A 26,485-nucleotide genomic window follows, 5' to 3' on the forward strand; every position below is an offset into this window, starting at 1 on the left:
CCCTAGTTTCTATTTTAAAAAATTAAAAAAAAAAAAAACCCTGGTTTTTGCCGCCTTTCAACTTATACGTTGTCTTTCGGGTCACGTGCGCAGTGACGTTGATAGGGTAGGCGCGGGGTTCGGGAAAAGTTCTCTCTTTAGAGCCGTCAGTGAGCAGCGAGAACTCCTCCGCTCGCGACCGCGTGACCACGTGCTGGCGGGCGCCGCGCGAACAATATGGTGAAAGGAGGAAAGTCTCATCCGGGTTCGGCCATACCCGTCCGGCGCTGTCCCCCTCCCCCTTTGGCTTCTGGCGGCTGTTCGCGGTAGCAGTATGGTGCCTGGAACGCGTCTCCGACTGGTGTGTTTACCGCGGCCAAAAAAGTGGTCCCTCGATTTCCGCCTGATGACGTCATAAAAGTGTCATGCTGTCGCCGGTCGCGACCCTGGCGGCGTCCCAACAGTTGTGATAAAATTGGCAGACGCCTGTTCTGCTGCAGGTCGCTTTCCATTGTGACAGTTCACGGAAGCTACGGCAGCCGGAAGTTAGGACGCCTAAAGCGCCGCCGCGACGACAGCGGCACTCGCGTTCGCTCGTGCTTTTCGCCAGCATTTCTACGGCCAACCGCCAGGATCGCGACAGGCAACAGCATGACACTCGCGTCATTTGTTGCCACATTGGGACCACTTTTGATGTATGGGCGGGATAGGGCGCTAAACACACCAGTCGAAGACGCAATCGAGGCACCATAGTAGCAGAGAGAGCTGACGGTTTTGTGGACCTAGGATAGATAGCGCCACTAAAACTCCGTATAATAAAAGTTTTGTCGATGATACCAGGTTTTTGACGCATTTATATATATGTTCGAACGACAAGATTTATAGAAAAGTTACCTTTTACCGGGCAGGTATTGACGCAACTTGCTATCTTTCTACAAGATTCCCCTCTGACGTCACGGCGCGTGTTTCTCATGACCGCCGCTCGCGGCTGCAGGTCGGGGAATATTCTAAGTTTTGCCTCGCTATTACGCGGCGGAATCGCAACATTTCGATGAAAGAAGGTGTGTTTTCTGTCATTTGTGACAAGGTTAACAATATCAAAAGCAGAAGATGCCAATTCTTCCAACGTTAAAATCGTTGCACAGCTCCTTTAAGGTGTGATTGGGGACTGTTAGCAAACTGTACCGCACTACCGTTACCGTGGACCCGACTGCGCGTGCGCGACTCGTACCGGCGTCACGTGGTGGAAACGCGCTACCGTGGTCGCCTTACCGTGATACCGTGGCCCTGTGTTCAACATGGCGGCCTCTACGCTGCGCCGCTGCAAGCGACGACACACTTACTGCTTCAGAATGCTGGAGAAGCCATCCAGAAACGCTCGTAGCAGCAAATATGGCTGGAATAGCCACATTTAGTGGCGAGAACTGCTTTTATAACGATCCCGGCATGCCGCAGGACGGGGTTGTTTTTCTTCTCGTTTCACAGTTAAAAAAAAGGAGAAGAAAAAAAACTTTTGATGGCTTTGCGGTTTCCTCGGTGGCTCTGTTCTGTTTAAAGCATTTGAGAGCCATAGCCTTCATCACGCGCTCGTCGTATTTTGCCTCGCTTTGGCTGCGTGTAGCTGCGTGAGCTTTTTGTTGTTTTTTACTGCCCAGAGAGGCTGCGTGATCTCTCTTTCGCTTTCAACACGAGAAAGCTCGCACTGAAGGCGGAGCCTCGACTGGGCTTTTCGCCGATCACCGCCATTAAAGTGTTTGTCTCGTGCGCCATAAAGAGAGCGAGGTACGTTATCATAACAGTTATTAAGGGCCTTTAAACAAGACAAAATGATTTTCTATATAATATGCTTCAATACGTAGAGTTATGAGGTAACATAACACTCGCCTTTATTTTGACAACAAACATCAAAATACTCGTGTTGGGTAGAGTTGTGTTTAACCGCGGTTAGTGACTGCAAACGACGGTTAACTGAGGTTAAGGCTGCCAGTGTAACTATAGGACATTACACTTTTGCAGAAAACCAAGCTGGTTTTATTTTTCATTTCATTCCAGTGGCGAGCAGGGTACCGGTGCTTCCCAATCGGGGGCCGCTTTTCGTGGCATATCAGAAGAAAAAAAGGAAGCACGCGTATAGATTTGACAGCTTCAAAGGGTGCGCGAGCTCAAGTACGCCCATAGCTTTGACTAGAGCCACTAAATAAGCTGCGCTTAGAGTATCGGCACTCCGTTCCCCGACATTGTTGTGGGCGCCGCCATTTTGGCTCGTATGCAGAACAGACGCAACGGCCGATCGTCATGATTCAAAAGTGCGACTTCCTCAGCATTAGATTCGGTGTTAAGAAGGTCATGTAATACTGCTTTGCTCTGTCGCGAACGGTTTAAACATTTGTGGAGGGCGGAAAAGCATTTCCTGTGATTTCAGATAAAGCTTCAGATAACTGGCAACCATGATTTTAAGCCACAATATGGCCAAGTGTCGTTACTCTGAAGCGTAGCTTATTTAGTGGCACTAGCTTTGACTGCATTGCCAAGAAACGTCGTCCAGTTTATGCCGATCCTCAGTTTTATTATTATTCCACCTTATTGCGCCACAAGTTTTATAAATTAATTTATTGTCGTTAGCTTTTGTCACTGGGGTACCATGGTACGAGGCCCGGCTATGCTAAAATCAAATTTTTCAGGATTGGAACGGTACGCGGTCACGCATGCGCAGTCGGGCCCACGGCAACTGTGGTACGGTAACGGTTTGCTAAAAGTCCCTATTGACTAAAGACGAGCCGCGATGGCCGTCAAGCCATCGAATCTATCATTCCATTGAAGCCGACGCAGATTACCGTCTCGTGTGTTTCCGGTAGACAAGCCGGCTTAGTTAGAGATATACTCTTACACCAATACTCCTCACTTCAACGAATAATGAGTACATATGTCATCATGACGTGCAGGGTGTCCCGAGCTGCGCTAAACGCGCCGTGCCTCCTGGCTTCCTACAGAGTTGTAGTAGCGCTTTCAGGTAGGCGGCTACGAAACGTTCCGAGAAAAATGGCGGCTTGGGCCAGAGGAGGCCGTCGAGGAAGCCAACATGGCCACCCCTTGGCGTGACGATGGCGGCGAGCCAAGGGTTATCTTCAATCTCAGTCGTTGGTATTGTTTCTTCGGAACCAAACACGTCATCCGAAGAAAGCAGAAAGACTAGAGGTCGGCGTATTGTTGACAGCTTGCCCTGCAACAAACAAAAACAAGAGATAACTACGTCCGTAACTTGATTACACGAGCTTTAGGTGCAAGCGAGATGGGAGAGTTTTAGAATTTTTGAAGACAAACTAGATAGAAACTGTCGTTGAACTGGCTGCCCTGGCGCTAGTGATAAAACGTTGTCGGCGCATGTCATATTAAATTACATTCTGGGGAGCAAAACAAGTTTGGTCGCGTTATCGGCACCAAGATTACAGCATGCATCTTTCACGCAATCCAAGCAGTCGTGTTTAGCTGTACATAAGTCCTTGTGCGTACAAGGACTTATTGACACCATGAAAATTTAACCTTCCAATGGCGTCATATGTGCGAAGTAGAGATGGATGGCACGTTGTGTTCAGCAATCACTCAAAAGAAAGATCAGGTTTTCATATTATATGGAGTATGGAAAGCAGTGAACATTTACGCAGCACGTTAAGAGGGAACGCATAATGTTTTAAAGGGAATAAATTACGTTCATTCGTCATTTAAGGCAGAAATACATGTCACAGTTTTCTTCTGTAACCCCAATGTGAGGTGAAGCGCCCGATTCTTTTTATTTATATACACTTAAAAATCGAGTATAGTATAAAGGTGTCTAATGCTTCACCTGCCTTGTCGACAAAATGACGTGCGATATGATTTTTGTTTTTGTTTTCTTTTGACGTAGTGATTAGGTCTGGGAATCGATTGAACATTTTAATCAGAATAATCGGCACAATTTACTCGATAATTTAATCGGTTAATCGGTCGTGTTATTTTCCAGGCACAAAAGCGGCAAAAGGCGAAAATCAGATTCTCCCTTTTATGTTTTTTTTTTTTCTCGTGATGAACGCAGCAATGTAGATATTCAGCTGGGGACAAACATGCGCCGTGAAGTGCAGTCGGAATGATGCTCACAGATTAGTATTCTACCAGAGAGGGCATAAGAAGGAGTTTTCTAGTTTTTTTTTCGACATGAACGAGTTTCTGGCTTCTTCCCAATCATCTTTGCAGCAGTACGTAAAAGCTTTAAAACTAATAAACCACTTTTTTTTTTTTTAACGACCGACATTACTACAGGACCGAGGAAACTTTGCGATCGCCACTGCAGTTCGCCGTTCGTCGCGTCGGCTGTGGTACGATATAGAGAGACACACCAGGCTTTCCCGTTGGCTAGACGGCACCGTGGCCCGGAGCCGCCATTAGGTGGTATGACGCGCGGCTGGTCAATTGTGAAGATTCGGCTACTTTGAGAAAATCGACAACGGCGATAGACCGACCGTGATGGTGCGTTATGAAAATTGAGTTTCCAATTGTCGCCTTGTGCGTCTTCGAGGGGCGGTCGTCGACGCCAAAAAAAGGGAGGAAAAAAGAAAAGAAAAGAAAACCCCTTAGCTCCGACAGGTATGCCGCTAACTGGGTGCACGCGTGCAGCTTAGTGAAAATGAAGCTGCGGGACTTCGTCCCTCTCGATGAATCACCGCCTGCCGCCAACCCGCATGCTGTCTTTAAGGAGCGCTCTCTCTCTCTTTCTGCGCTGGATGACGCGATCTTGTGTGTCCCGCACGCCAAGAAAACCTGAGGCGCTTTTCGGAAATTGGGCACGGCCTTCGAGCTAAAACCAGCCCTGCCTTAACCACGACTAATGTTTTTTTTTTCTCTTAGTTATGAGTTTCTTTGCCGACGAACGAAATAGTGTTTGCAATTTGAAAATAAAAAACAACGGCAAAAAAGAACAATTTTTTTTTTAACCTCTGCTTTGGTTTATTATAGAAGTTTATGAGCAAAGCCACTGGCCGCCGCCATGTCTCTGCTTGTGCAGACAAGCCCGTGCAGTTTCAAGCTTGACAAAGCTATGTTCACTAGCAAGATGCACTTGCTTGCACTGATAAAGCACCGGTGGGGGTGTCATGCTTGCGACGGACCTTTCGCTAAAATACCTAAGCACTAAAGAGAATGTTGGGAACGTACTATACTTCGTCTCATATTAGCATGGACTATTGTTAGCTGCACATGCTAAAATCGTGAGCTAGTAGCTATGGATGAAGCCTTGGCGGCTGCACGAGCGCTCGTGCAGCGAGTGCTCCAGTCAGGGCAGTCAAGGCTTGCCCCTCGCGCTTGCTCAGCCTTAGCAGTTAGTCCATGCTAAGGTGAGACAAAGTATAGGTACACGCTCTGCACGTGCTCGCCTTCCTTATGTAAAAAAAAGGTTTGAAGTAAATAACCAAAATAAAGCGTCCATGAACGCGCGTGCGAAGTACCATTCGTTTTTTATTTTTGCTTTCGAACAGTTAGAGCTGAAGACGCCAGCACGCGCAGCGCGTGTACTTACGTTCCCGGCATTCTTTTTGATGCTTGGGCAATTCGGCTGAAGGTATATTGTCTAGACTCCATTCGCCCTGAAGACTGTAGCCAATGCCACAGGCACGAGAGCTCGTCGAAGATCGCTGCTTCGAAGCGTTCTTCCACAGAACGAGCGCTCGCGCTAGAGATACATTTCCCAAAGCCAGGAGCGCTGACTAGCTCGCGCTTGTAGGTAGGTTTAACTGCAGTCTCAGGTTAAGGGGGAACGGAGTGTAGGTTTCAAATTCGACCGATTAACGGGTTTAGAAAAAAAAATAATCGCGATTAAGGGCACAGGGTAAGTCCTATACTCCCCATGCATTTGAGGCTATGTTGAGGAACATTTTTCTCGGTGACTATTAGGAGTATTCCTGTCATGTAAATATCATTTTGTTCGAAATATTGTGTTTTATCCACTGAACTAGAATTATTTGAACCAATCTAAAATAAGTTTTTTTATATATTTTTTTATTCTAGTACTGAAATTTTAGTTGTTTTCATCTATTAAAAACTTTATAACTCAAAAACTGCTAGGTGCACATTTTTAATTTTAGTTCAGTATTTTTCAACACCCATGTATGTGGTAGGAATAAAAAATCAACCCTCTATAATGTCAGGTTAAGGAAAAAATGGTACCTATGTACTAAAAAACACTGTTTTGAGATAATTGAGTTTAAAGTAAAAAAACTGGTGAATAACGAATTTCTATTGGCACCAACAGCCTCAGAGTCATTTTTTCAATAGCCGCCAGCTTGAAAGGCATTGCTAAAGTCACGTCGTCGCCTTTAGGCTTATCGCCTTGCTTGCCGGGCCTCTTTCGTGACCTGCCATGTCGCTTGGTCCGTAAAGTATATTAGAGTGACGTCAACTTCCCTCAGCCACTTGATGGCTTTCCAAACAGGGTTCCATCCACAAAACTTCAAAACATTGGCTTGTGCAATGCTGCCACCATTGAAAAAAGGAACAGCATTCGATGGCGCCATTTTGTGGTTACGAAAACACAAACGCTTGAATGTACACAGGGTACACACCTGGGAAAAACGTGCACAGCTTCTCGTGATTGTCTTGGTTGAAATAAAGCTATGCAATAGTTGCAAAATAATTTTTTGAGGTTATCTGTTACTGGACAAGCTTTTAGGACTTGTGTTGATTTTGTTTTGTTGGAGAATTCATCGTTTAGCAGGGAGTGTATCCGAAAAGGAGGCGTGGTCACCTGCTACTTGCTTTCGGAAGAAGTGATTTTCAGCCCGAAATATAGCTTTCTAAAAACACTTGGACAATGAAAAATGTGCAGAAAGAACTAAACTTTTCAAATTGCGAAAAAAACTAAAATCGAATTTTTTTTAAATTTTACCTTACCCTGTGCCCTTAAAGCAATGATTGATTAATCGGAAGGCTCATTGATCAATCGGTCAACCCTAGCATGACTAATGTTACTTTTGCCACATGTTGCACACATTTGTTGAATAGGCTCGTTAATAATTGATATAAATTGAGTCTCGGTTTTTTTCTCTCTTTCCGCTTTTTATGTCAAGAAAAAAGAAAAAAAAAACGAGAAAAAAATACCCTACGTTTTTTTTCTCAAAGCTTTTTTTTTTTTTTGAGCCCTCTTAGCATTGTAATTGAGACACCGCCAGAATCGCGGCCGTCGATACCATGGCACTTGTATGACGTCATCAGACAGAATTTGAGGGACCACTTTACTTCTTTTTATTCCAGTCGGAGACGGGTTTTATGCGCCATGGATATAGGGAGTGTTCACTGGAAGCCATATTTAAGGGAGATTTGAGGGAGATGTTTAGAGCGCGTGCTCAGAACGAGCTCACATTCATAGCCTGCTAAGACCGGCAATTTCGACAGTGCGGAATGCACGTAGCAAAAATAACTTCGGAAGCTCGCCGCCCATCACGCGCTGAACACTCGCACACACAGCTATGGCCGCCAGGAATGCTCCCTCTAGGAAGCTAGCTGCGAAGCTTCTTCGCCAACTTACCTTGAGACTGCCCTTTTCGTAGTAGTCGCTGGTGCTCTTGAAACCATACACGGGGACCGTGAGTTGTTTGTCAATCTCCACCAAGGTTCGGGACCGGAACAGGTGGTGTATATCCACGATGCCCTGTGAGGGTAGCCGGACCAGACGTTATCAGCTCAGCTATGACCCATTTCCATATTCAGACCACGACCAACTCTATAGTAGGTTGTGATTCAGAGGGCAAGATATCGCTATGAAAACACTTCCGCGATTAGGACATCACTTGGAAACGGTGTCGTTTTTTATCACTAACACGAAAGCAAGCTAAGTGTGGGCGAATTTGACTTCTCGCCTTAAAAATGATCCGCTACGTTTTTTTCCCGCGGGAATTTACTGACACAACCCGTTTCTAAGCTAGATAATAAGTATTGAATCACCCGCTCATTCACCTGGCCACAAATTAGTTACTAAGCTTGAATACTAACGGATTTAGCGTCTCATTCATGGCTCGAATGTCAAAACACTGGAACCATTTTCCCGCTTCCAATAAAGTTATCACTGACGTTTTTTTTTTATAAATTTTTTTTGCGAGTAGCACAGATGGGTGATTTAATTGCTATTTTTCATTGTGTTCAGGTTATTATATAATGTGATTTATATTGTGAGGGTAACTAAAAATATAATCTAGATAAACGCCGATATTACAGGTTGTTAGCTCGGGTTAACGTGTCTGCGGCGTTCCAGAGAGTATAAGGTTTTTCAAGTTGAGATTCCGACAGTTGGCCTACTCGCAGCTTTATTCAGCATGAATACTGGCGTTTTCCTTCTGCAGATTAGGTAGCGTAACCAATGTCTATTTCTTTAAAGTGGCTGTGCCACATTTCTTTTTTAACTTTCAGTATTTTCCGCTTAGACTTTTTTCTTGGCATTCATTATCTATGACGCACGTTGTGTTTTCTTCTCCACGCAATGGCAGTCACAGAAATAAATTCGGGAAAAAAAGAAACCTCGTTTACACCCTCCTCTCGCAGCTAGAACAAGCGGCCACGGGATCTGGAGCCGATTTAAACGCCGTCTGTCAATGTTTAGCATAGCCAAGCGCTGCGGAGTTGGCAAAGCACAGGGTGCGCGCGCTGAACTCCACGCAATGTTAAGGTCTGTCTATTCCCGCCGTTTCGGCCATTGGACACGACCCACTACCCGAATGCATGTCGAGACATTAGGGATTTTTAGCGAACCGTTACCGTGTTCAGCGTACCGCAGTATACCGGAGCCTTCGAAGGATGCTTTTAAGCGCGCGCCCCGCAGTCACGGCATCACCCGAACGCGCGCTTAAAAGCATGCCTCAAAGGCTGCGGTAGAGTGCGGTTCGCGGAACACGGCAACGGTTGGCTAAAAGTCCCTATTGATTGTCAAGAGCCCAGATCGAATTCTCAGGCAAGGCACGTGTTCACTGTCTAAGGAGACATGCGCGAGGGGAAAAAATGTCTTTTTATTAGTTACGATAACTGAATGAAATTTTCACAGCTTATAGTGATATATATAGTGTTTGACCTCTTTTTTTCATAATCCTGGGGTTTCTATTGATGTAGTTTTTTATGTTCTGGATGCAACGTACATACAGATAAAGGATGTTCTTGCGCACTCGCGGGTAATGGCAACGCAGTTAAAATAGCCTATTAAAATAAACTAATTCGCTCTTTTAATCCACCGAGTGCGATGAACAACAAAAGTGACGTGTGCGAGACCTATTTTATTTAAAAAAAAACAATTCAATATGGCAAAAACGTCATTTTTAAAAGGCTAACAAAAATGTATTAATTTGTTGATAAATAAAAAACAAATTCTAGCCAAATCTTAATAGTTGCATTCTAGGTATTCTAAAATATATTTGCACTACATTTACTCTTGATAGGACAATATTAAGTACAAAAATTCTTGCGCGCAAACTGTGAAGGTGCCCGAAAATTATATAAAGAGAAAAACGCGTATGATTGCTTCATTTCATTTATTTACCCTCAGGTGCACGTCACTAAACGTCATAGATGCGTAGCAACACTCTTTTGCAGCGGTAAACAAAAAATTGTAATAATTGTTTCCGAGAAATTAAAGCTAGAGAAGACTGCGACTGAGTGGAGACGACTAGGCTTACTTCTCAACATAAATTTGATGGTGTGCAACATCATTATTAAAAAAAAACAAAAAAACAACCGCGCGCAAAAAAAACAACAACAACAAAAAAACACACATACACACACAAAAAAAAAAAACACATTTATGTTGTTTTGGGTCGCCAGGAGGTCTTCAAACGCGTATTTTACTAACTCGACAATAATAACCGGCACTTAGTATTTTTATACATAAAACACGAAGATTCAATGATACTAAAACACCATAAAACCTAAAATCACATTTTGGGGGGCATTTTTCGACTCGCTTTTCCCCTTAAACATAGGTACAGCGGGGATCACAATGCTTGATGACGAAATACCGGGGATCGCATTGTAGGCCTTGTGCCCGCAACTTCCTCATTAAATTTTTCGAAAACGAGATTGAAAAAAAAAAAAAAAAAATAAAAAAAAGAAAGAAAGAAAAACAAAATACAACATCTGCTTTCGTGGTCACGCATGGAATGAAAGGGATTACAAACCGTGAGATGTAATATAAATTAAAGGCCGCCGCATGTATCAAATGATTTCACTTTATAAAGTAATTATTTTACCTTAAAGAAAAATGTGAAGAATTTTAGACAGGGATTCGAACCACGACCCTTCGGTTGCAAGCCAGACACGCTACTGACTTAGGCCAGGTTCGCCGCACTTCCGGCTCACTGACAGAAAGAGCACGAAAAGCGAATGAAAAGGCGAGGCGAACGGACTCCAATAACGCCATCGCGTTCCACTCTTAAAGGCGAAGCTTAAAAGTCTCCCCCAAGTTTTTATTACGATCCTGCGTATACGATTAGCGACTGTGTGTGCAGTTTGCATCTGATTGCTCGGTAAGGCAGCTGTAACCCTTAACAAAAAAAAAAAAAAAAAAAAAAAAAAAACAGGAATTGGTTTATTATGATAATGTACATGCTTCGCAACACCCTGCGTGTCTTAAGTTCTCAGTGTCTATATAATATTTTAGACCGCAGCTCTTATGCGCCCGTTTCCTGGTTGAGCGGCGTCGGCGTCGGCACAACCGCGCGCGTTGCATTATGGGACGTTTCTCTGCTAAAGTTAGCGGGGAAATTTCCCCGCTAAATTTAAGGGGAAACCGAATTGGTGTACGAGTCACGTGACTTTAAATTCCCCGCTAAATTTAACGAAGAAATGCGCAGACGAACGAACGAAAGCCTTCATAGGATTAGCAGGTTCCGCCGGAGACGACTTACGCTGGAGACGAGCACGGGGCAGTATTGCTTGAAGCGCTGCACGAGGGCGCGTGCCAGGTACATGTTGAGCAGGTAGTTGGTGCTCCATCCGTTCAGGTTCACGTGGGTGGTGGGCAGGTGGAACGGGATGGAGAGGGACACCCCGGCGTCGATCTGGGCCTCGTCGCCCTTCTGCAGGAGGTAGTGCCCCAGCTGCGTGCCGCCCAGCGAGTAGCCCACCGCCAGGATGCGGCCCTCGGGGTAGCGCTTCTTGATCTCCGCCACCACCTTAAAAAAAAAACAAAAAAAAAAACATTAGTTTACGTATAACTCCGCTATATGTATGCGTAAATAATTTACATGTCCTTCTTTACAAAAAAAAAAAAAAGAAAAAAAACATAAAAGATAAAAGTGGGGAAGTTTGACGACTACACGTTGACATACAAATGCGAGTTGCCGGAACATCCGCATGGCGATTTACTCATTGAGTTGATCGTTAGGCTTCGTACGAAGCGTTGATGTTTTCGTAGCTCAAGGTCGTAATGCCACGTACATCCACGCAGCCTAACCGAACGCCCACAGCCACGTTTATTATATATATATAAACAGAAATAATCCAAAAACATGAAAAATACTTATCTTAGCTCTTGACTCTATTAGGTTCATTATTAAACACCTGTTTCACGGGCAGATCAAATGAAATTTATGCCGAAGGTCTTGGCTGAAAGGTGAATCAGCTTGTGACTCCAACCCTGAGCGCACCACTGGCCACGCGCTGGTTCGCCGATTCTTGAAAGGCTTTCGCTATAAATGTCATTTGGAAAGTCCATAGGGTCTATAAGATGCTTGCCCTGATATACCGTCATCTAGTAACGAGTCTAATAGAACATTTTCACGAATGAGAAGTGGATTTATATCGGGAGTCACGCAACGCTTCGCGAGTAAACATGCGAATAATGTGCCGCTCTGAGACATCGGCGTTTTTTTCCAAGTTTACTTAAAGGGGTATTCACACGAGGGAGAAATCCCGGGGATTTCTCCCCGGCACGCGCGCATCACGAGATGAAAACGCGAGGCTTTTGCACATCGCAAAGCCTGACGTTTTCGTCGTGGGATGCGCGTGCCGGGGAGAAATCCCCGGGATTTCTCCCTCGTGTGAATACCCCTTAAAGGACCCATGAAACGAATTTTAGGCTGGAGTAAATCAATTTATATTGGGATTTTACTAATAGCACATCGTTCAGTGGGCCAAAAGAACAAAGGTAGAAAGTCAGAAACCTGACTTTCGCTACGAAAATTTGCAAAACATAGCGGACTATTTCGTACCTCCTTCCCTTCGTAAACTCTCCGCCTTTTCACTGTGATACATCCGCGGACCCCGCAGCGCGTCACCGGGCTACTAGCCACCATAACCGGGCCCCCGCAGCGCGTCACCAGGGCCCAAGCGCACGTCACACGACACCGGACCTCACTTAATCCCTTTACCCCTAAGCTGACATTGCGGTGGAAGCTACGCGCTTGCCGGACCAATCAGCCGTCTCCCTTTCATCACCTGACCTCATTCTCTGTGGGTCGGTATGCGCGAGAGGGCATGATCACGTGGAAAATGTGTGGCTGGCCCAACGAGCACGTAGCTTCCACAGCACTGTCAGCTTCGGGGTGAACGGGGTGGGGAAAGCAACTAGTCGGAATTTTGAGCGACGGGCTAATCTTCTAGGGGGACAATGGCTGTGTCCGGCTAGTCAAACGAGATTCCGAGCAAGAGGGGACTCCCCCCTTTCCGACTTCTTGAACTGTTTGGTACAATGCGCGATTTATGAGTTGAGAAGGAAAGCTAAACAGAAAAAAGTTGAAAAAGCGTTTCATGACTCCTTTAAGGGGCTATTCATGATGGTAACCGGACAAAAGCTCACCGGACAAAAGCTCACCGGACAGAAGCTCACCGGACAAAAGCTCACCGGACAAAAGCTCACCCGTTTTTTGACAGACCCGGACAAAAGCTCACCTCGATTTCTTTTTTTTTTTACTATCCGGGCGAAACACGGGATGAAATAAAGTGCGGACGCAATGGACATTGGACCATTTTTAGGAGAACTTGTGCCTCATCCACCATTGAGTTGAGAATTTTTTAAAAATACTTTGAAAGAACGGGAGTTCGGCCTTTTGGAAAAGTACAAGAAATGACCAATTTAAAAAAAAAAAAAAAAATTGTGCGGGATTTTAGATAGGCTCGGGTTCCTTCCACCACAGCTTGTTCCACAAGAACTGACCACCAGGGAAAAGTCTACCGGTGACATCGCTACCTACTGGACTATTTTGATTGCACGTATTTCAACGGCCGCTTCCGTTATGCTTCTGTTCCATCTGCGGCGGCACCCAGAGCGACTTCTTCCCTCCACCTGACTCTGCGCCGACGGCGACCGGAGTTTCCCCCGGTACGGAGGAATATGTACGACACCACTCTTCAAGATAAAGACCGGATGAGCAACACCTGCGAAAGATAGAGTACCGGGTTCCAGAAGCCCGTCGGCCACGCCCATCCAAGCGTCTTGAGGCTGATTGAATGCCTACAGCAAAATCAGGCGCTCGTTGACACGGCATTGACAAAAGCCCGGAGAGGTGAGCCCACCGTAAAGCGGGTGCGAAAAATTACTCTGCACCTGCAGAATCGTCTTAGAAATATTTGCGAGGGCTTGCATGTACATCGAGATCTACCAAGACTGCTGGAGCTAGTGGGGCACGGCATTCGCTTCTAACCAATCGATAAATAAACTTGTTTCTACTAAAATCAACAAACCATGCGCCTGTCAGATTTAATTTATCGTTGCCTTTTTGTGTCGGACGCATGCACCTAAGTTGTCCGCACTCGTGTTAAGACCAACATACAATTTTCTCGTGGTGAGCTTTTGTCCGGGTCTGTGAAAATATGGGTGAGCTTTTGTCCGGGTCTGTGAAAAAATGGGTGAGCTTTTGTCCGGTGAGCTTTTGTCCGGTGAGCTTCTGTCCGGTGAGCTTTTGTCCGGTGAGCTTTTGTCCGGGATTCATGAATGATAACCCAATTTTACCGCTTATGTTGGTGTCCTTCAATATGAGGTTTTAGGATACCTTTTTAATTGAAGAGCAAATACAAGAACAACCTGCGATTGCGTGTTTGTGTTGTCTCCCGCTTTGCCCTTAACACCTAACAATCTACCGGCACTAGAACGTCGCGTAAAGGGCGTCAGGCGCATATACGAGGCACAAGGGGACCACCTCCGTGACGTCGTCGATGCCGAGGACGTAGGCCATGCGGTGGTTGAGCAAGGGCAGGCCTCCCTGTCCCCGGTTGTTGAGCACCACGCAGGGACACTTCATGCCGGACAGCATGGGCAGCAAGGTCTTGAGGTAGAAGGCCTGGCTGTCCCCCGTCAGGCCCGTCAGGCACAGCACCACGGGCGGCTGGCAGTCCTCATTGAGCCAGTCCAGGGCCACCAGGCCGCCGTCCGAGAGGTACTTCAGCTGCCTCCGGTAGGGCACCTCGGGCTGGTTATCCTGCGTGCGCGAGTCCTCTAAGTTAACACGCCGGGCACTAAGGAGGACAATCAGGGATAATGAGTGTATACCGAGAATCAACATTGAGGTAAGCTCGCAAAAGTGTCCACGTCGTCCAGTTTCAATAGTTTCGGGTAAACGCTAGAACATATACGTCCCACAAGAATAAATTAAAATGTTAAAATTCGAACGTTTTTACGGCGAGCAAGTTGGCCTACTTCTTGCGCAGATGGTGTAGCGGCGTCATCAGTGTGACGAGTTCCGGCGTCGTCCGCTCGTCAGAGCAATGGCTGCTTTGCTTTTCTACGGATTTAAAAACTACATCGGTTTCTTTACGAACAAGGACTTCACCTTCGAGTAGGGTAGAGGAAATGGTTTGAAGGATACATTGTTTTTGTCAAGTAGGAACTACTAGGCGCGCTAAATCGAACGAAGAACTCACAGACGATACTTGTTTAATTATTTTAGTATTGCGGGTTCCGTGCAATAAATTCTCCAATGTGCCTATAGTTGTACGGAAAATAGTGTAGAACTAACTTTTTCGGGTTTAGGATTTTGTTTGAAATTCAGGTAATTTTTTTTTATCGTAATTGAATGAAATAAATGGAACGCTCACGAGTGACAGCTTGTCTACGGGCTGATAAACTCGCGACTTTAGAGATAGGCGACTTTTTAGAATCAAGATACGGGTGCCTTTATTTTGCATTTTCTCAGGCTCATCTTCGTTTATGCGTGCAGCTGGGATTTTGTTCCAACAATATATTTTCCAGGAGTACTATTTACTTACAGGGCTGAATATCACAAAGCAGCATCCAGTTTTACTTGAAACTGTCGAATTACAAACTTTCTATTTTGGACCCTCGGTGACCGAAAAATACGCGGGAATTAGCTGCATGGTTTAAGAAAAGTCGGATGTGCGCACAACTCTTTGAATAGAGCGTTGATTGGTGGCATACCTGGATGAGCATCGCGAAGAGGCTCTGCACGTTGGAACTGATGCACCAGAACGGGACCCAGAAGAAGCCGTCTAGAAACTGTCCACAGTTGTCTTGAAGGAAGCTTCGAAAGCGCGTTTTGCCGCAAAAGAAGCTCGTCCTCCGGACCACGAAGAAGAGGTAGTAGGGCACGTACAGGACGCACGCAATCAACGCTATCGTGCCCATCCCGGGTACCCAAGACATCTTGGTCGGCTTTGTTTACATCCAGACAGGAACCTGCAAGTGTTTTCGTAGGGGAATACAATCGGTAAGACTGTGACGGCACAGGCGAGTTGGTTTAGATTTATCATTTTCTTGAACCACTTTTGTCTCATTTCTGTTCCTGTCCCTTCCACTTTTGGTTCTTCTAGTTCTCCACCCAGTCTCAGGTGGTTCAAGAAAATACAGTCGGGTTACTTTTTTAATGGAAGGAGATCAAGACCACTGTACTTTCTATTAACGTACTAGCTGAAAGGTACATCCTGTAGTCCTTCAGGTTTTTGTTAAGAGGCTTGTTTTGTAAAGCTTAGGGAGAAACTAAGTTTCTTTGCGCTCTAAAAAAGCAAATTGTCTTGAGAAAACGTTGGTTATCATTTTAAGGCTCACATGAGGTGCTGTTGGAGTTCTTCCTAACTCTGCTGATCGATTGCTTCGGAACTGTGGTCGGACATTCCCTCGTCATCCTGTGGCCCCGAGAAATCTCAGTCTCCTTGAAAAATATTGGCTGACTATCATAGGTTAAAACACGTAATCGAAAATAATAAGGTTGTGCTTCTCGAAAAAAAAAAAAAAAACGCGGACAAGGAGGTATACACGACGTTTCGGGCGGACGCCCTACTTTAAACGTCGTGTATACCTCATTGTCCGCGTATTTTTTCGAGGAGCACAACCTTATTACTTGCGATTACGTGTTTTGGCTCATTGTGCTCGGCAGCGACCCCATTTCCATAGGTTATCATGGGATTTCAGGAGATGCATCGAAGTTATTCCAGACAGCTTCACGTTCCCCGTGCTTTGCTTGGACCTTATTCTGAGCCGCCTGTCCTCAAATAACCTAATTTTTTTAGCGAAATATCGTTTGCCATTCTGCAACTCAAGAGGTTCCTCTTTTTTATTTATTTGTGTTGCGGATATTATCCGCTGAGGTCCTTTCTATCAGGAACTACTTCATTTGTGCCTTCTCTTAACATGGTAGTGGAACTGCAACAAGGTGGAAAGTTGGGCGAGTTGGTTGATGGTCATATTGAATGGGTTAAAACAGCGCAAAAAAGACGAAGGACCAGTAAAAGAAAACACACAGACACAGCGCTGCCATGATGGGGTTGATTGGGAGAACACATAAAAGGGCCCGATGTACAAGAAAGGAACTGCAACAAGGTGGAAAGTTGGGCGAGTTGGTTGATGGTCATATTGAATGGGTTAAAACAGCGCAAAAAAGACGAAGGACCAGTAAAAGAAAACACACAGACACAGCGCTGTTTTCATGATGGGGTTGATTGGGAGAACACATAAAAGGGCCCGATCTACAAGAAAGGAACTGCAACAAGGTGGAAAGTTGGGCGAGTTGGTTGATGGTCATATTGAATGGGTTAAAACAGCGCAAAAAAGGCGAAGGACCAGTAAAAGAAAACACACAGACACAGCGCTGTGTCTGTGTGTTTTCTTTTACTGGTCCTTCGTCTTTTTTGCGCTGTTTTAACCCATTCAATATGGTAGTGGATCTCTAGTTTACAGGTGCAAGATTTAAAATCAGTCAAACACAACCCGTCATAAAAAATGAAAAAAACTTTTTTTTTTTTTTTAGAAATTTAAAAGTTAGCTTTTTTTAGGGAGCATTGTCTTCATTGTGTAGTCCCGGGGCAGGGAACAGGAGGCGCAACAATTGGCTGCAAGTCGGTGCGGCTGGCGGTCAAAAGGGGCACCTTTAAGCTGTACCTGCCACTGAACGATTAGACCTCAAGCTCTGCGTAAAAGTTCGGCATGGCACTCGGCCCCTTGAGATTGGGTTCAATGGATGTGGTATGTCTCACACTTTCGAGGATTTTCCTATAGACATCACTATCTTTCCAACTAACCTTGATTGCGCGGCCACTAGGACGGAAAGCCCACGAGTGGGGAAAGACTGTGAAGTTATAGGGGCACTTAAGTGGTTTCGCAATGTCGGAGGAGTCGTTATGCTACAGATGACAAAGAGGTTCTACCTCGATCGCTTACAAGTTTTCGGGGAATCATTGACGTAGAACAATATTGTGGAGAAAGAAAAATGCGATTTCTTTGGTATTTGCCGAGCTCAGTGCCCTTGTCTCCACATACCGGGAAAGGTGGTCGATGGCAACAACAACCCAGCGTTTGCAATGTATAGACTTTGAAAAATGTCCAAGTAGCTCAATTCCGATGCTCTCGAAAGGGTGATTCGGAGATCGCAATGGGTGAAGATGGCTAGCGGAAGCGAGTGTGGGAATCTTGCGGCGTCGACATGTATCCCACGATTTAACGTACCGATGTATGCTGCGGTACAACCCGAAAAAAAAAAAAAGAGAAACGATAAGGCACGCGGTTGTAGGTGCGAAATACACCTAAGTGTCTAGCAGTGGGGCCGTCATGAGGCAACTAAAGGATATCATTACGTAGGTGTTTTGGGATTACACGAAGAAGGGATTCTCCTCTTGGCTCATACTTTCGCCGATAACGAGTACGTGCAACTAGCACATAAAGGCTGTTCATCTTGGCGCCTTGACTTCGAGTGTGTCGTCGCCCATAAAGTGGTTGACGTGTCGCAACTTGTGATCTCGACATTGCTCAGTGGATATATCAATCGCTGGAGTAAGAGCGAAAATAGGAATGTCCATGGTGCCATCGGTGTGAACAGCGCGCTGGAAGGGACAGAGGGACAACGCATCTGCATCCTGGTGATTGTGACCAGCTTTATATACAATTTCGACGTTTTATTCTTGTTGACGAAGAAACCACCGCGCGAACCGATCCGAAGGATGTTTAATGTTGGTGAGCCAATATAGGGCATAGTGGTCGGTGACAACACGAAAGGGTCGTCCAAATAGATATGATCGGAATTTCGTTATGGCCCATGTAATGGTCAGACACCCTTCCTCTGTTGTGGAGTAGTGTTCGGCTGGCGTACGCGATAACATGCCCCCGGCTTTGATTCTTTTGAATGAGGACTGCTCCGATGTCAAATCCACTTGCACCGGAATATATTTCGGTGGAACAATGGGAATCATAAGGACGTAAAATTGGATTGTGGGTAAATAGGGCTTCGAGGATCGAAATGAATTTTCTCGGTCTATGGTCCATACGAAGGGCTAGTTTTTCGAGAAAAGGGAAATGAAAGGTACAACGTGATTAAAAAAAAGCTTTGATAAAACGACGGAACTAGGAGCAGAGGCCAGGGAAACTGCATAATTGTTTTACATCAGTAGGGCGAGGAAACTTGGAGGGAGCCCTTATTTTCTCAAGATCAGTGTGTTTGCAATCAGCACTGACAGTGTGACCCAATATCTGGATTTGAAGGGAAGCTAGACGGCACTTCTTCGCTTTTAGACGCAGAACATTCGTTCTAATGCATTCGAGTACTGACTTCAAGCAAAAAAAGTGTTCATCGAATGTAAAAAAAAAAGAAATACAAAAACAACACTGTTTAAATAACAAAGGCATGTTTACCACTTCAGGCCCCGCAGTAAAGCAAAAATCATTCTTTGGAATGTTGCTGGGGCGCTTTGTAAACCAAAAGGCCTTACCTTAAATCCATATAGTCCTTCGGGAGTGATAAAAGCTTTGTTCTCGAGATCGCGTTCACGGTTCATCTGCTGTTATTTGCCAGTATCCTGACCGTAAATTTAAGTACGAAAATATTTGGAACCTTGCAGGCAGTCCAATGCGTTGTCAATCCGCGGGAGAGGATAGACATTCTTTTTTGTGACCATTTTAGTCGCCGATAGGAGACACAGAATCTGAAGGACATATATTTCCTCTTGATTAGAACAACGGGCGAGGACCAAAAACTAGAGTGGACTCGGAACTCGCCGACAAGAAACTATGGCTAAATCGTCCACCCCTTTCTATCGGGATAGTTAGAAAACAATTATGAAGCCTTTTAGAAACAATAATCGTCTCTTAGTTCAAGTCCGCATTTACTTGGACAGCATTGAGAATAACGAACAGAAACTATCTTTGAATGAGCGTTCCCACAGCGTTCTCTTCTTCCGATGAAGATTTGTGCACGTACGTTAAGCTTCTTACTCTGGGGTGACGTTGAGTCAAACGCTGGACCAACTAACGAGGAACTATTTCTACAAATTAATACTAACGTTGAAATACTCTTGCAGTGTACGAATAGTTTAGAGGAAAAGTTAAAGCCACTCAATGTCAGAGTTACGTCGAGTGAAGACCATATGGAAAATCACACTGAAACACCTCAAAGGCATGTTCCGACTCTCGAGCTAAAGATATATGACCTTGAAAACAGAAAACGCAGGAACAACTTTGTAATACTTGGTCTAGAAAAATCCCCAAATGAGAACCCGTCCTCAGTGAATGATGCTGTACTTCGAAACATTCGAAGAAATATTCGAAAACAAACTAGAGGTGACGATAAAAAGTGTGGAACACATCCATCGCATCAGAAAACCGAACGGCCCCTCCCAACGTCCAGTCATAATCAAACTCACGAATTATCGGGAAAAACAAGATTCACTACAAGATTCACGGAAATGAAAAGGCACTAACATATCCAATAAAGAGGACTTCTTATTTCAGGTGCGCTCTATTAAGGAGCTTCTTTGGGGCAGCTCTCGACCAATCAGAGAGCAAAGAGACCGAAAATCTCTGTTATGCGATAAGTTGATAATAGACGGTAAAATCTACATCTGGGATCATAAAAAAACACACACACACACACGATAAGCTGAGTGTCAGGAGGACTGGTCACTTGCAGCCCAGTCTCACGGCATGACATAGTGGTGAGGTAGACAAGAGGAAGCTAAGAGTTTTATCGTTAAATGCGAAAAGTCTCGTTACTAAAACTGATCAAACAGAAGCTACGATTTTTTCCTACGACCCGCATGTTATTATGGTATCAGAAACCTGGCTGCACGAAGGCATTCAAGAGAATGAAGTGGTACCACATAATTACGGGTTATGTCTCGCCACACGTCGATCACCAACATAAAATTGGTCTACCTGTTTGTAAAACCACTACTTTTTATAGTTCGTTCATCCCCAAAACAACAATTACGTGGAACTACCTTCCATCGTCAGTTGTGTGTGTGTAAAAGATGCCATTATGTTTAAGCGTTGTTAAACCAATTTTCTAAGGTAATCGATACTATATTCGTGTTTCTATTTTTCTTAGGCTGTCATTTTGTATATTAAGTGTAATTTTCCTTTTGTTACCCACTCCTCTTTGTAATGCTCTCGGGATCTAAGGGTGCAATAAGTTAATAAATAATCCGTAAAGATAAATGTTTCCGATGCGGCGGCGAAACCCTAGTTTGTCAGTCTTTAGAAGAAGCGGATGACACAGAAAGTGTCTGGTGCAAGTTAATTTTTTTTATCTATCATAACATTAAAATATAAGGAAACCCGGGTCGTCTCCAGAAGACTTAATGAATATAGTTGATCACTTGATCGCTAATACTAATAATCAAAGTAACTTAATGATAAGGGGAGATTTTAACGCCCCTAACGTCAGTTGGTCAGATGACGGTTTCATCAGGCTGGGTGCAAATGTACCTGCTTCGTTCCTTGGACTTGCCTTCAGTCGTGGTGTTTGTCAGGTCGTTAAAAAACTTACTCGTATTACTGATACATTATATTCGTTACTTGATCTTTTGTTTGCTAGTAAACACCGAGGAATGCAAAGTTTCGGTTCATGACGGGAAATCGGATCACATTGAGTGTGATATTACTGTTTATCAAACTTACCCAGCCAAAGCAAGAACGTTTTGATTTTGAAAGGGCAAATGGCGAGTCGGTAATTGACCATTTTAAGCTGTACCTTGATGGCTTCGAACAGTTGACCGATGTACATCACGTGTGGTTACTAATGCAATACAATCTAATAACAATCTAATGCAATAGCCCAGTTCAGGACTATATAAAGCTAAACAACGTGTTATCTGGCATGGCTTTGGGGTGTCGTAAATATAACACGTTACCATTAACAAAACTCAGTATACGCAAATTTGAACAAAAACAAATTCTAAATTTTATCTACGAGGCTAAAGGAGTCAGACTGGAAAAAGTCGACAGCTGTAAATATCTCGGTGTAATCATTTCAAGTGATTTAAGATGAAACCGCCATGTGGGGTATATCAAAAAGCGAGCAACGAACAAATTGTGGCATCTTGGGAGAACGCTTGAGAGGGCTCCACATTTGTTTAGACTTTTAGCATATAAAACTATTATTAGACCTATCCTAGAATACGCGTTCGAAGCTTGGGATCTCTGGCAGGTAAACCTTGTTAAAGAGTTTGAGGATGTCCAATCACTGGCCAAGCGGATGATTTTTTTTCATATTTCAAGCGATCAACGTTGTCACGGGACTTAAAACTTCAGCAAATTTTCAACCCCTAATGAGTAGAAGGTCACGCCGGCGCGTTACGTTGTTCTTTCAGATTTTTTAATAAACTCGTAAAAATTGATTGCTGTAAATACTTAAAACCAAGAACTTTCTACTCTGAACGATCATATTATTAAAAATGCTGAGTCCCGTTACTGCTCGAATAAGTACATTTAAACAATTATATTTTTTTTTGTGCGTAGAATAAGTTTATGGAACAAGCTAGCCAGTGACGTTGTTGACATTGATTCATTTTCAAATTTTGAATATTTCCTAGATATTTTTTTTCAGTGCTAAGTTGTTTTGACTCCATATAGGCATTGTGCTGTTCTGTGTATTGCATAGGTACCAACCTATACATATGTGTAATGCTATAAACCAGCCATGATTCATAAAATTTTGAAAAACACGAAAATCATGGGTGTGTGCAGCAGAGCATAATGTGTAAAAAGAGAATGTGCACAAATGTTGTTGTATTTTTTGAGTGAAAAATATAAATTGTACTTGTGTCATTCACTCATGCTTTGGCCGCAATGGGTTGGCAGTATTGATAAATAAAAAAAATAAAATAACATATTCCTGAAGCATGTCTTGAACGTGCTTATCTATCAAACTCACGCTCAGATGAAGAAACACGGTAGCGCCTGTAGTGGGCTGGCGAAGCATCACCGGTGTTATAAAGATGTCTTACAAAAATGGCGGACGATTAAGGCTTATCTTCAAGATCAAACCACCAAATGTAGTCCTTCAGCAAAAATTAATTATTGACATTGTTGCTCCTTTGACGAATTCCAATCAAGCACGGGCAATAAACCGGAGACACCTCTATCTGACGAGAAACCTGTGGTCGGTAAGTTTTGTGGGAATACGTCGAGGGAAGCGACAGGCGTGTCACCCAGCGAGCGAACAAAAGCGACACATGTTTTAGGTCGTAAACGCTGTACGTCTCGTTTGAAATATTCGCGAATGGGGCTGGGGTAGGACCGTTTCTCAATGTGAGTATTTAAAAAGGTAGGGCTACAGTCATTTCTCTAGCGACAAATCACGACACGGTTTAATAGAAACATCTGCTGGCTGCTGGTCAGAACAAGACTCACTTTGTCACGTCCCAAAGACAGACGACGTTCAGCATGTCATTCATGGGCACAATCAATGAGGGCTTTGCATCGCGATAAGAAGTCCCAACCTACTATAAAATCACTGCTGCATTCTTTAAAAAACAATGAAGCAGATGGTATGAATTATGCTTAACTGAATACGAGTTCGCACAAACAGTAAGGTGAGATATGAGTGTGATTAGGGCCTCGGAATGGCGGAATGCTAGTTCGTCTGCTCCTTGCAAAGGGGTTGCGATGATATGTCAGAAGGCCGAGCTCTTATTGGCTGATTAAAAAAAAATAGTGGGTAGACTTTGAGGCATCTAGCATTGAGGTCTACCCACTATATCCTTTCGATCAAAACCAATTAGAACTCGGTGTTGTTCTGACGTTGCCGCAACCCCTGCGCAGGAAGCAGACCGACTTGCTCTTCGTATAGTCTTCCGTCGGAAGATGAAGCCAAGGAGGTAAAGCTCGCGCCTAACGGACTCCTTCATCACTGATACTGCGGCACCTGTGTCAATTAAGGACGAGAAAGATTTTGTACAGAGGGTGATTGAAACGAAGTTTTGTGGAGGTAGCGGAGGCTTACAGAAATTTGACGAAGCGGCATGACTTCCTAAAGCCGCGGCGTCTAGTTTCTAATGTTAAATTAGGACGTGGAAAATTGATTCAAAGTTCGCAGACAATCGTTCAAAGTGCATGTTTGGAATTTTTTTTTAATAAAAAGATACACGTAACATAATTTGTAAGAAGTATTATTTGACACGACTTACCTGCAAACGCACGTGCTGTCTAAACATTATTTTTCTCGTAATATTCTATTGATGTAATTCATTAGCAGACATTACCACTCCAGCGGTGCGCGTAAAAGCGAGTGTCCACCACTTCATGAACTGCAATTATTTTTGGTGAAGCTATTTTAAATTCATTTACACTAAAATCTGGAACATAAAACAAATCCAGTGAATTTAAAATGTCAACCAGCCATACTCCGTTCAATTTCTAAAACTACCTTGGTCATTGCATGTTAACACACGAAATAGTAGTGAGACTTTGAAAGCCCATTTTTCTACTCCCAATTAAAAACAATATATAAACGTCTTTTTTTTTTTTTTAATTATCACTCTTAGCTTCTCTTTTATTGCGGGTGGTATGAAGCAACCTTAAATATCATTAAAACATACTTTTATAGCGTGCAAACTGATTTTATAACGGGCGATTTTGTAACTTGCAACGTGCAATAATGGCGAGCAAGGATATACTCCTCGGCACTCGTTTGATGTTTTGATAACATTTTTTTACGATTCATTTTAACACTATGGTCAAGCTTAGCATAGTCATCTTAAAATGTGAGGAATAAAGAATGATGCAATCTATTCTTAACGCCTCACCAACTATCCTCTTTCATTCTACTTCCTTTCTTGTACTGTTACGAGGAGGCAAGCCATAAACAGGGAAGAAACCAACTGAAATTTTCAGTATGCCCTTACTTCCTTGCAAAACACGGCGTATGTATCAACAAATAAATAATAATAAAAAAGGAGCGTCAGATGAATAATTTGTTAACCAGTTTGAAGGAACGTCAGTTCACCGGTAAGCGAACATCTACCCAGAAGAAGTAGCAAAAATGTTAATCTCACGACGATATACACTCTAAAAAAAAGCCCATGTGTCGGCTTTCCCGCACAACACTCGGAGAGCCAATCACCGCAACTTACGAAGGCAACTCAGCGAATGACGATGCCTTTAGACCAAAAAAACGCAGTCTGAGTTGTGACATTAAGCAATGCAAGCGTGACGTTTTGCATTGCTTAATGTCACAACTCAGACTACATTTTTTGGTCTAAACATATGTTTCGGCATCGTCATTCGCTGAGCTGCCTCCGTAAGTTTCGGTGGTTGGCTCTCCGAGTGTTGTGCGGGAAAGCAGACGCACGGGCTTTTTTTTAGCCTCGTAGATGGCCGTTTAGAGGCTCAAACGAAAACGAGCCTGTTCCAGGTAAAGTACGCATTTCATCCGACCTGACTCACCCACGGAGATAGAACACACAGCCGGCGACGACCTGCCCGAAAGTGTTGGAACAAGATTTCCCGTGTCGCGGAGGAGCGCCTGTAGAGAAAAAGAAGAAAAGATAACTCTGGAGGGGGTGTGATAATACGATAAGAAAGGAGAAGGAGGACGCTTATCAAACGTGTACTTTTACTCGGCGACTATGGGAGCGTCGCTGCCCAAAATTAGAAGGCAATCGCTTCGTTTTTGCGGCCCGGCGTTTTCGTTTTCTCTCTGCGTAAAAGTGCGTGTATTATACGACGGAAACCGCGGTGTGTTGAAACTTCCCGGTACGCGAACCGACGCGTCTCGTCGTTGCACTGAGTGACGTCGCGGCACGTTGGCTCGCGGCCAAGGACGCGGCTCGAAATAGAGGCCGATTCAATACTCCGCTTCGCATCATTACTCATTAGTATGGACCGCGATGGAAGCCACGAGCCCGTTGAATCCAATACAATGCCGTACGAGTGTCAGGGGAACTTCGATTGAGACGCAGCGACGCGCGTCGCGCGTAACCACGTGACACGTTCGCAGCGATGGGTTGGCTAAGACGAGCCTTGTATAGGTAAAACAAAGAGCATGTATTGTCGCTGTTTTTTTGTTTTTTTTTTTTTGTTTTTAAGCGGGCGGCGAGATTGTTTAAAGATGTCTTGTGTCAGTCTCGCTTCTGGCGAAATAGCTGCTTATTTCTATGACGCGGCGTTCCGGGTTATCTCATCACTGTCGTACCTGTAACACGTCGTCTCAAACTGGCGTAATTAACGCGTTTCTTTTTTTTTTTATCTTTTGTGATTTCCGGATTTTGACGTCAGAATTGCGTCACTCCGCGGTTCGCAGCGATCCTGTTCCTGTTGGTGGAACGGCAGGAGAAGGAAACGCGATAGTGTCGCCCGCGTCCGCTCGGATTTTCGAAGGCTGGTTCTCATGTTTGCGTTGGAGTGAGTTGCGTTGCAGCCGCCTCTTATTTTTGCACGCTCCCTTTTTTTAAAACCCTGGGCTCGAAATAATGTTGATAATGTTGATACGAACGAACGTTTTTCATAGATAGTGCGCAGATTTGGTTTTTAAAAATCTGCGCAAACTTTCGGTCTAGTTATACGCAGATCAGAGGTGTTCCAACGCCAACTGATAGATGGTGCCAGTGCAGTCTCCGGTCGTGAGTAGCCGCAAACAATCGCAATGAACGCGGTCACATTGAAACGCATTTAACCGACGCCCTTATAATCGGCTGCAACGAACGCGACAACGGGTGTCGTAATTCTGTTATCGTGCGAAGGACGTTCAGATGCATATCCGGTATGGTCTCGGTGCCTAGTTGCTCTGGCTCCTCGTACTGTACCCGTGATCGATGGTCCCGCGGCGCTGTTTGATAAAAATGAACTTTG

General features: G+C 44.3%; 1 protein-coding gene across 2 annotated transcripts; it reads right to left on the bottom strand.

Annotated features, from left to right (window-relative positions):
- Window positions 1–2,507: 2,507 nt before the first annotated feature.
- LOC8037352 (protein ABHD1) lies at window positions 2,508–25,379 on the bottom strand. 2 transcript variants are annotated; one of them, XM_042288852.1, is made up of 7 exons: window positions 25,255–25,379; window positions 25,082–25,160; window positions 15,353–15,610; window positions 14,118–14,396; window positions 10,887–11,153; window positions 7,529–7,651; window positions 2,508–3,199 (listed from the first exon to the last, which is right to left on the bottom strand). In XM_042288852.1, exons 3-7 carry the CDS (start codon window positions 15,575–15,577, stop codon window positions 2,909–2,911), a joined length of 1,185 nt encoding a protein of 394 aa, XP_042144786.1. In that variant the 5' UTR covers window positions 15,578–15,610; window positions 25,082–25,160; window positions 25,255–25,379; the 3' UTR covers window positions 2,508–2,908. The 2 variants fall into 2 exon arrangements, with proteins under 2 accessions (XP_042144786.1, XP_029845093.2); XM_029989233.4 differs by lacking the exons at window positions 25,082–25,160; window positions 25,255–25,379 and adding an exon at window positions 23,048–23,094.
- Window positions 25,380–26,485: the final 1,106 nt, after the last annotated feature.

Source organism: Ixodes scapularis, unplaced genomic scaffold (genome assembly GCF_016920785.2).
Source record: "Ixodes scapularis isolate PalLabHiFi unplaced genomic scaffold, ASM1692078v2 PGA_scaffold11__112_contigs__length_91849675, whole genome shotgun sequence".
In the NCBI taxonomy this organism is placed as follows: domain Eukaryota; kingdom Metazoa; phylum Arthropoda; class Arachnida; order Ixodida; family Ixodidae; genus Ixodes; species Ixodes scapularis.

What these genes read in the sequence shown, in the direction of transcription:
- LOC8037352 (XM_042288852.1), bottom strand. Translation starts at nt 15,577, where the DNA reads ATGTCTTGGGTACCCGGGATGGGCACGATAGCGTTGATTGCGTGCGTC. An exon ending in GCATCGACGACGTCACGGAG is followed by an intron (nt 11,154 to 14,117) that starts GTGGTCCCCTTG and finishes TTTTTTTTTAAG; the next exon opens with GTGGTGGCGGAGATCAAGAA. An exon ending in ACGAAAAGGGCAGTCTCAAG is followed by an intron (nt 3,200 to 7,528) that starts GTAAGTTGGCGA and finishes TGTTTGTTGCAG; the next exon opens with GGCAAGCTGTCAACAATACG.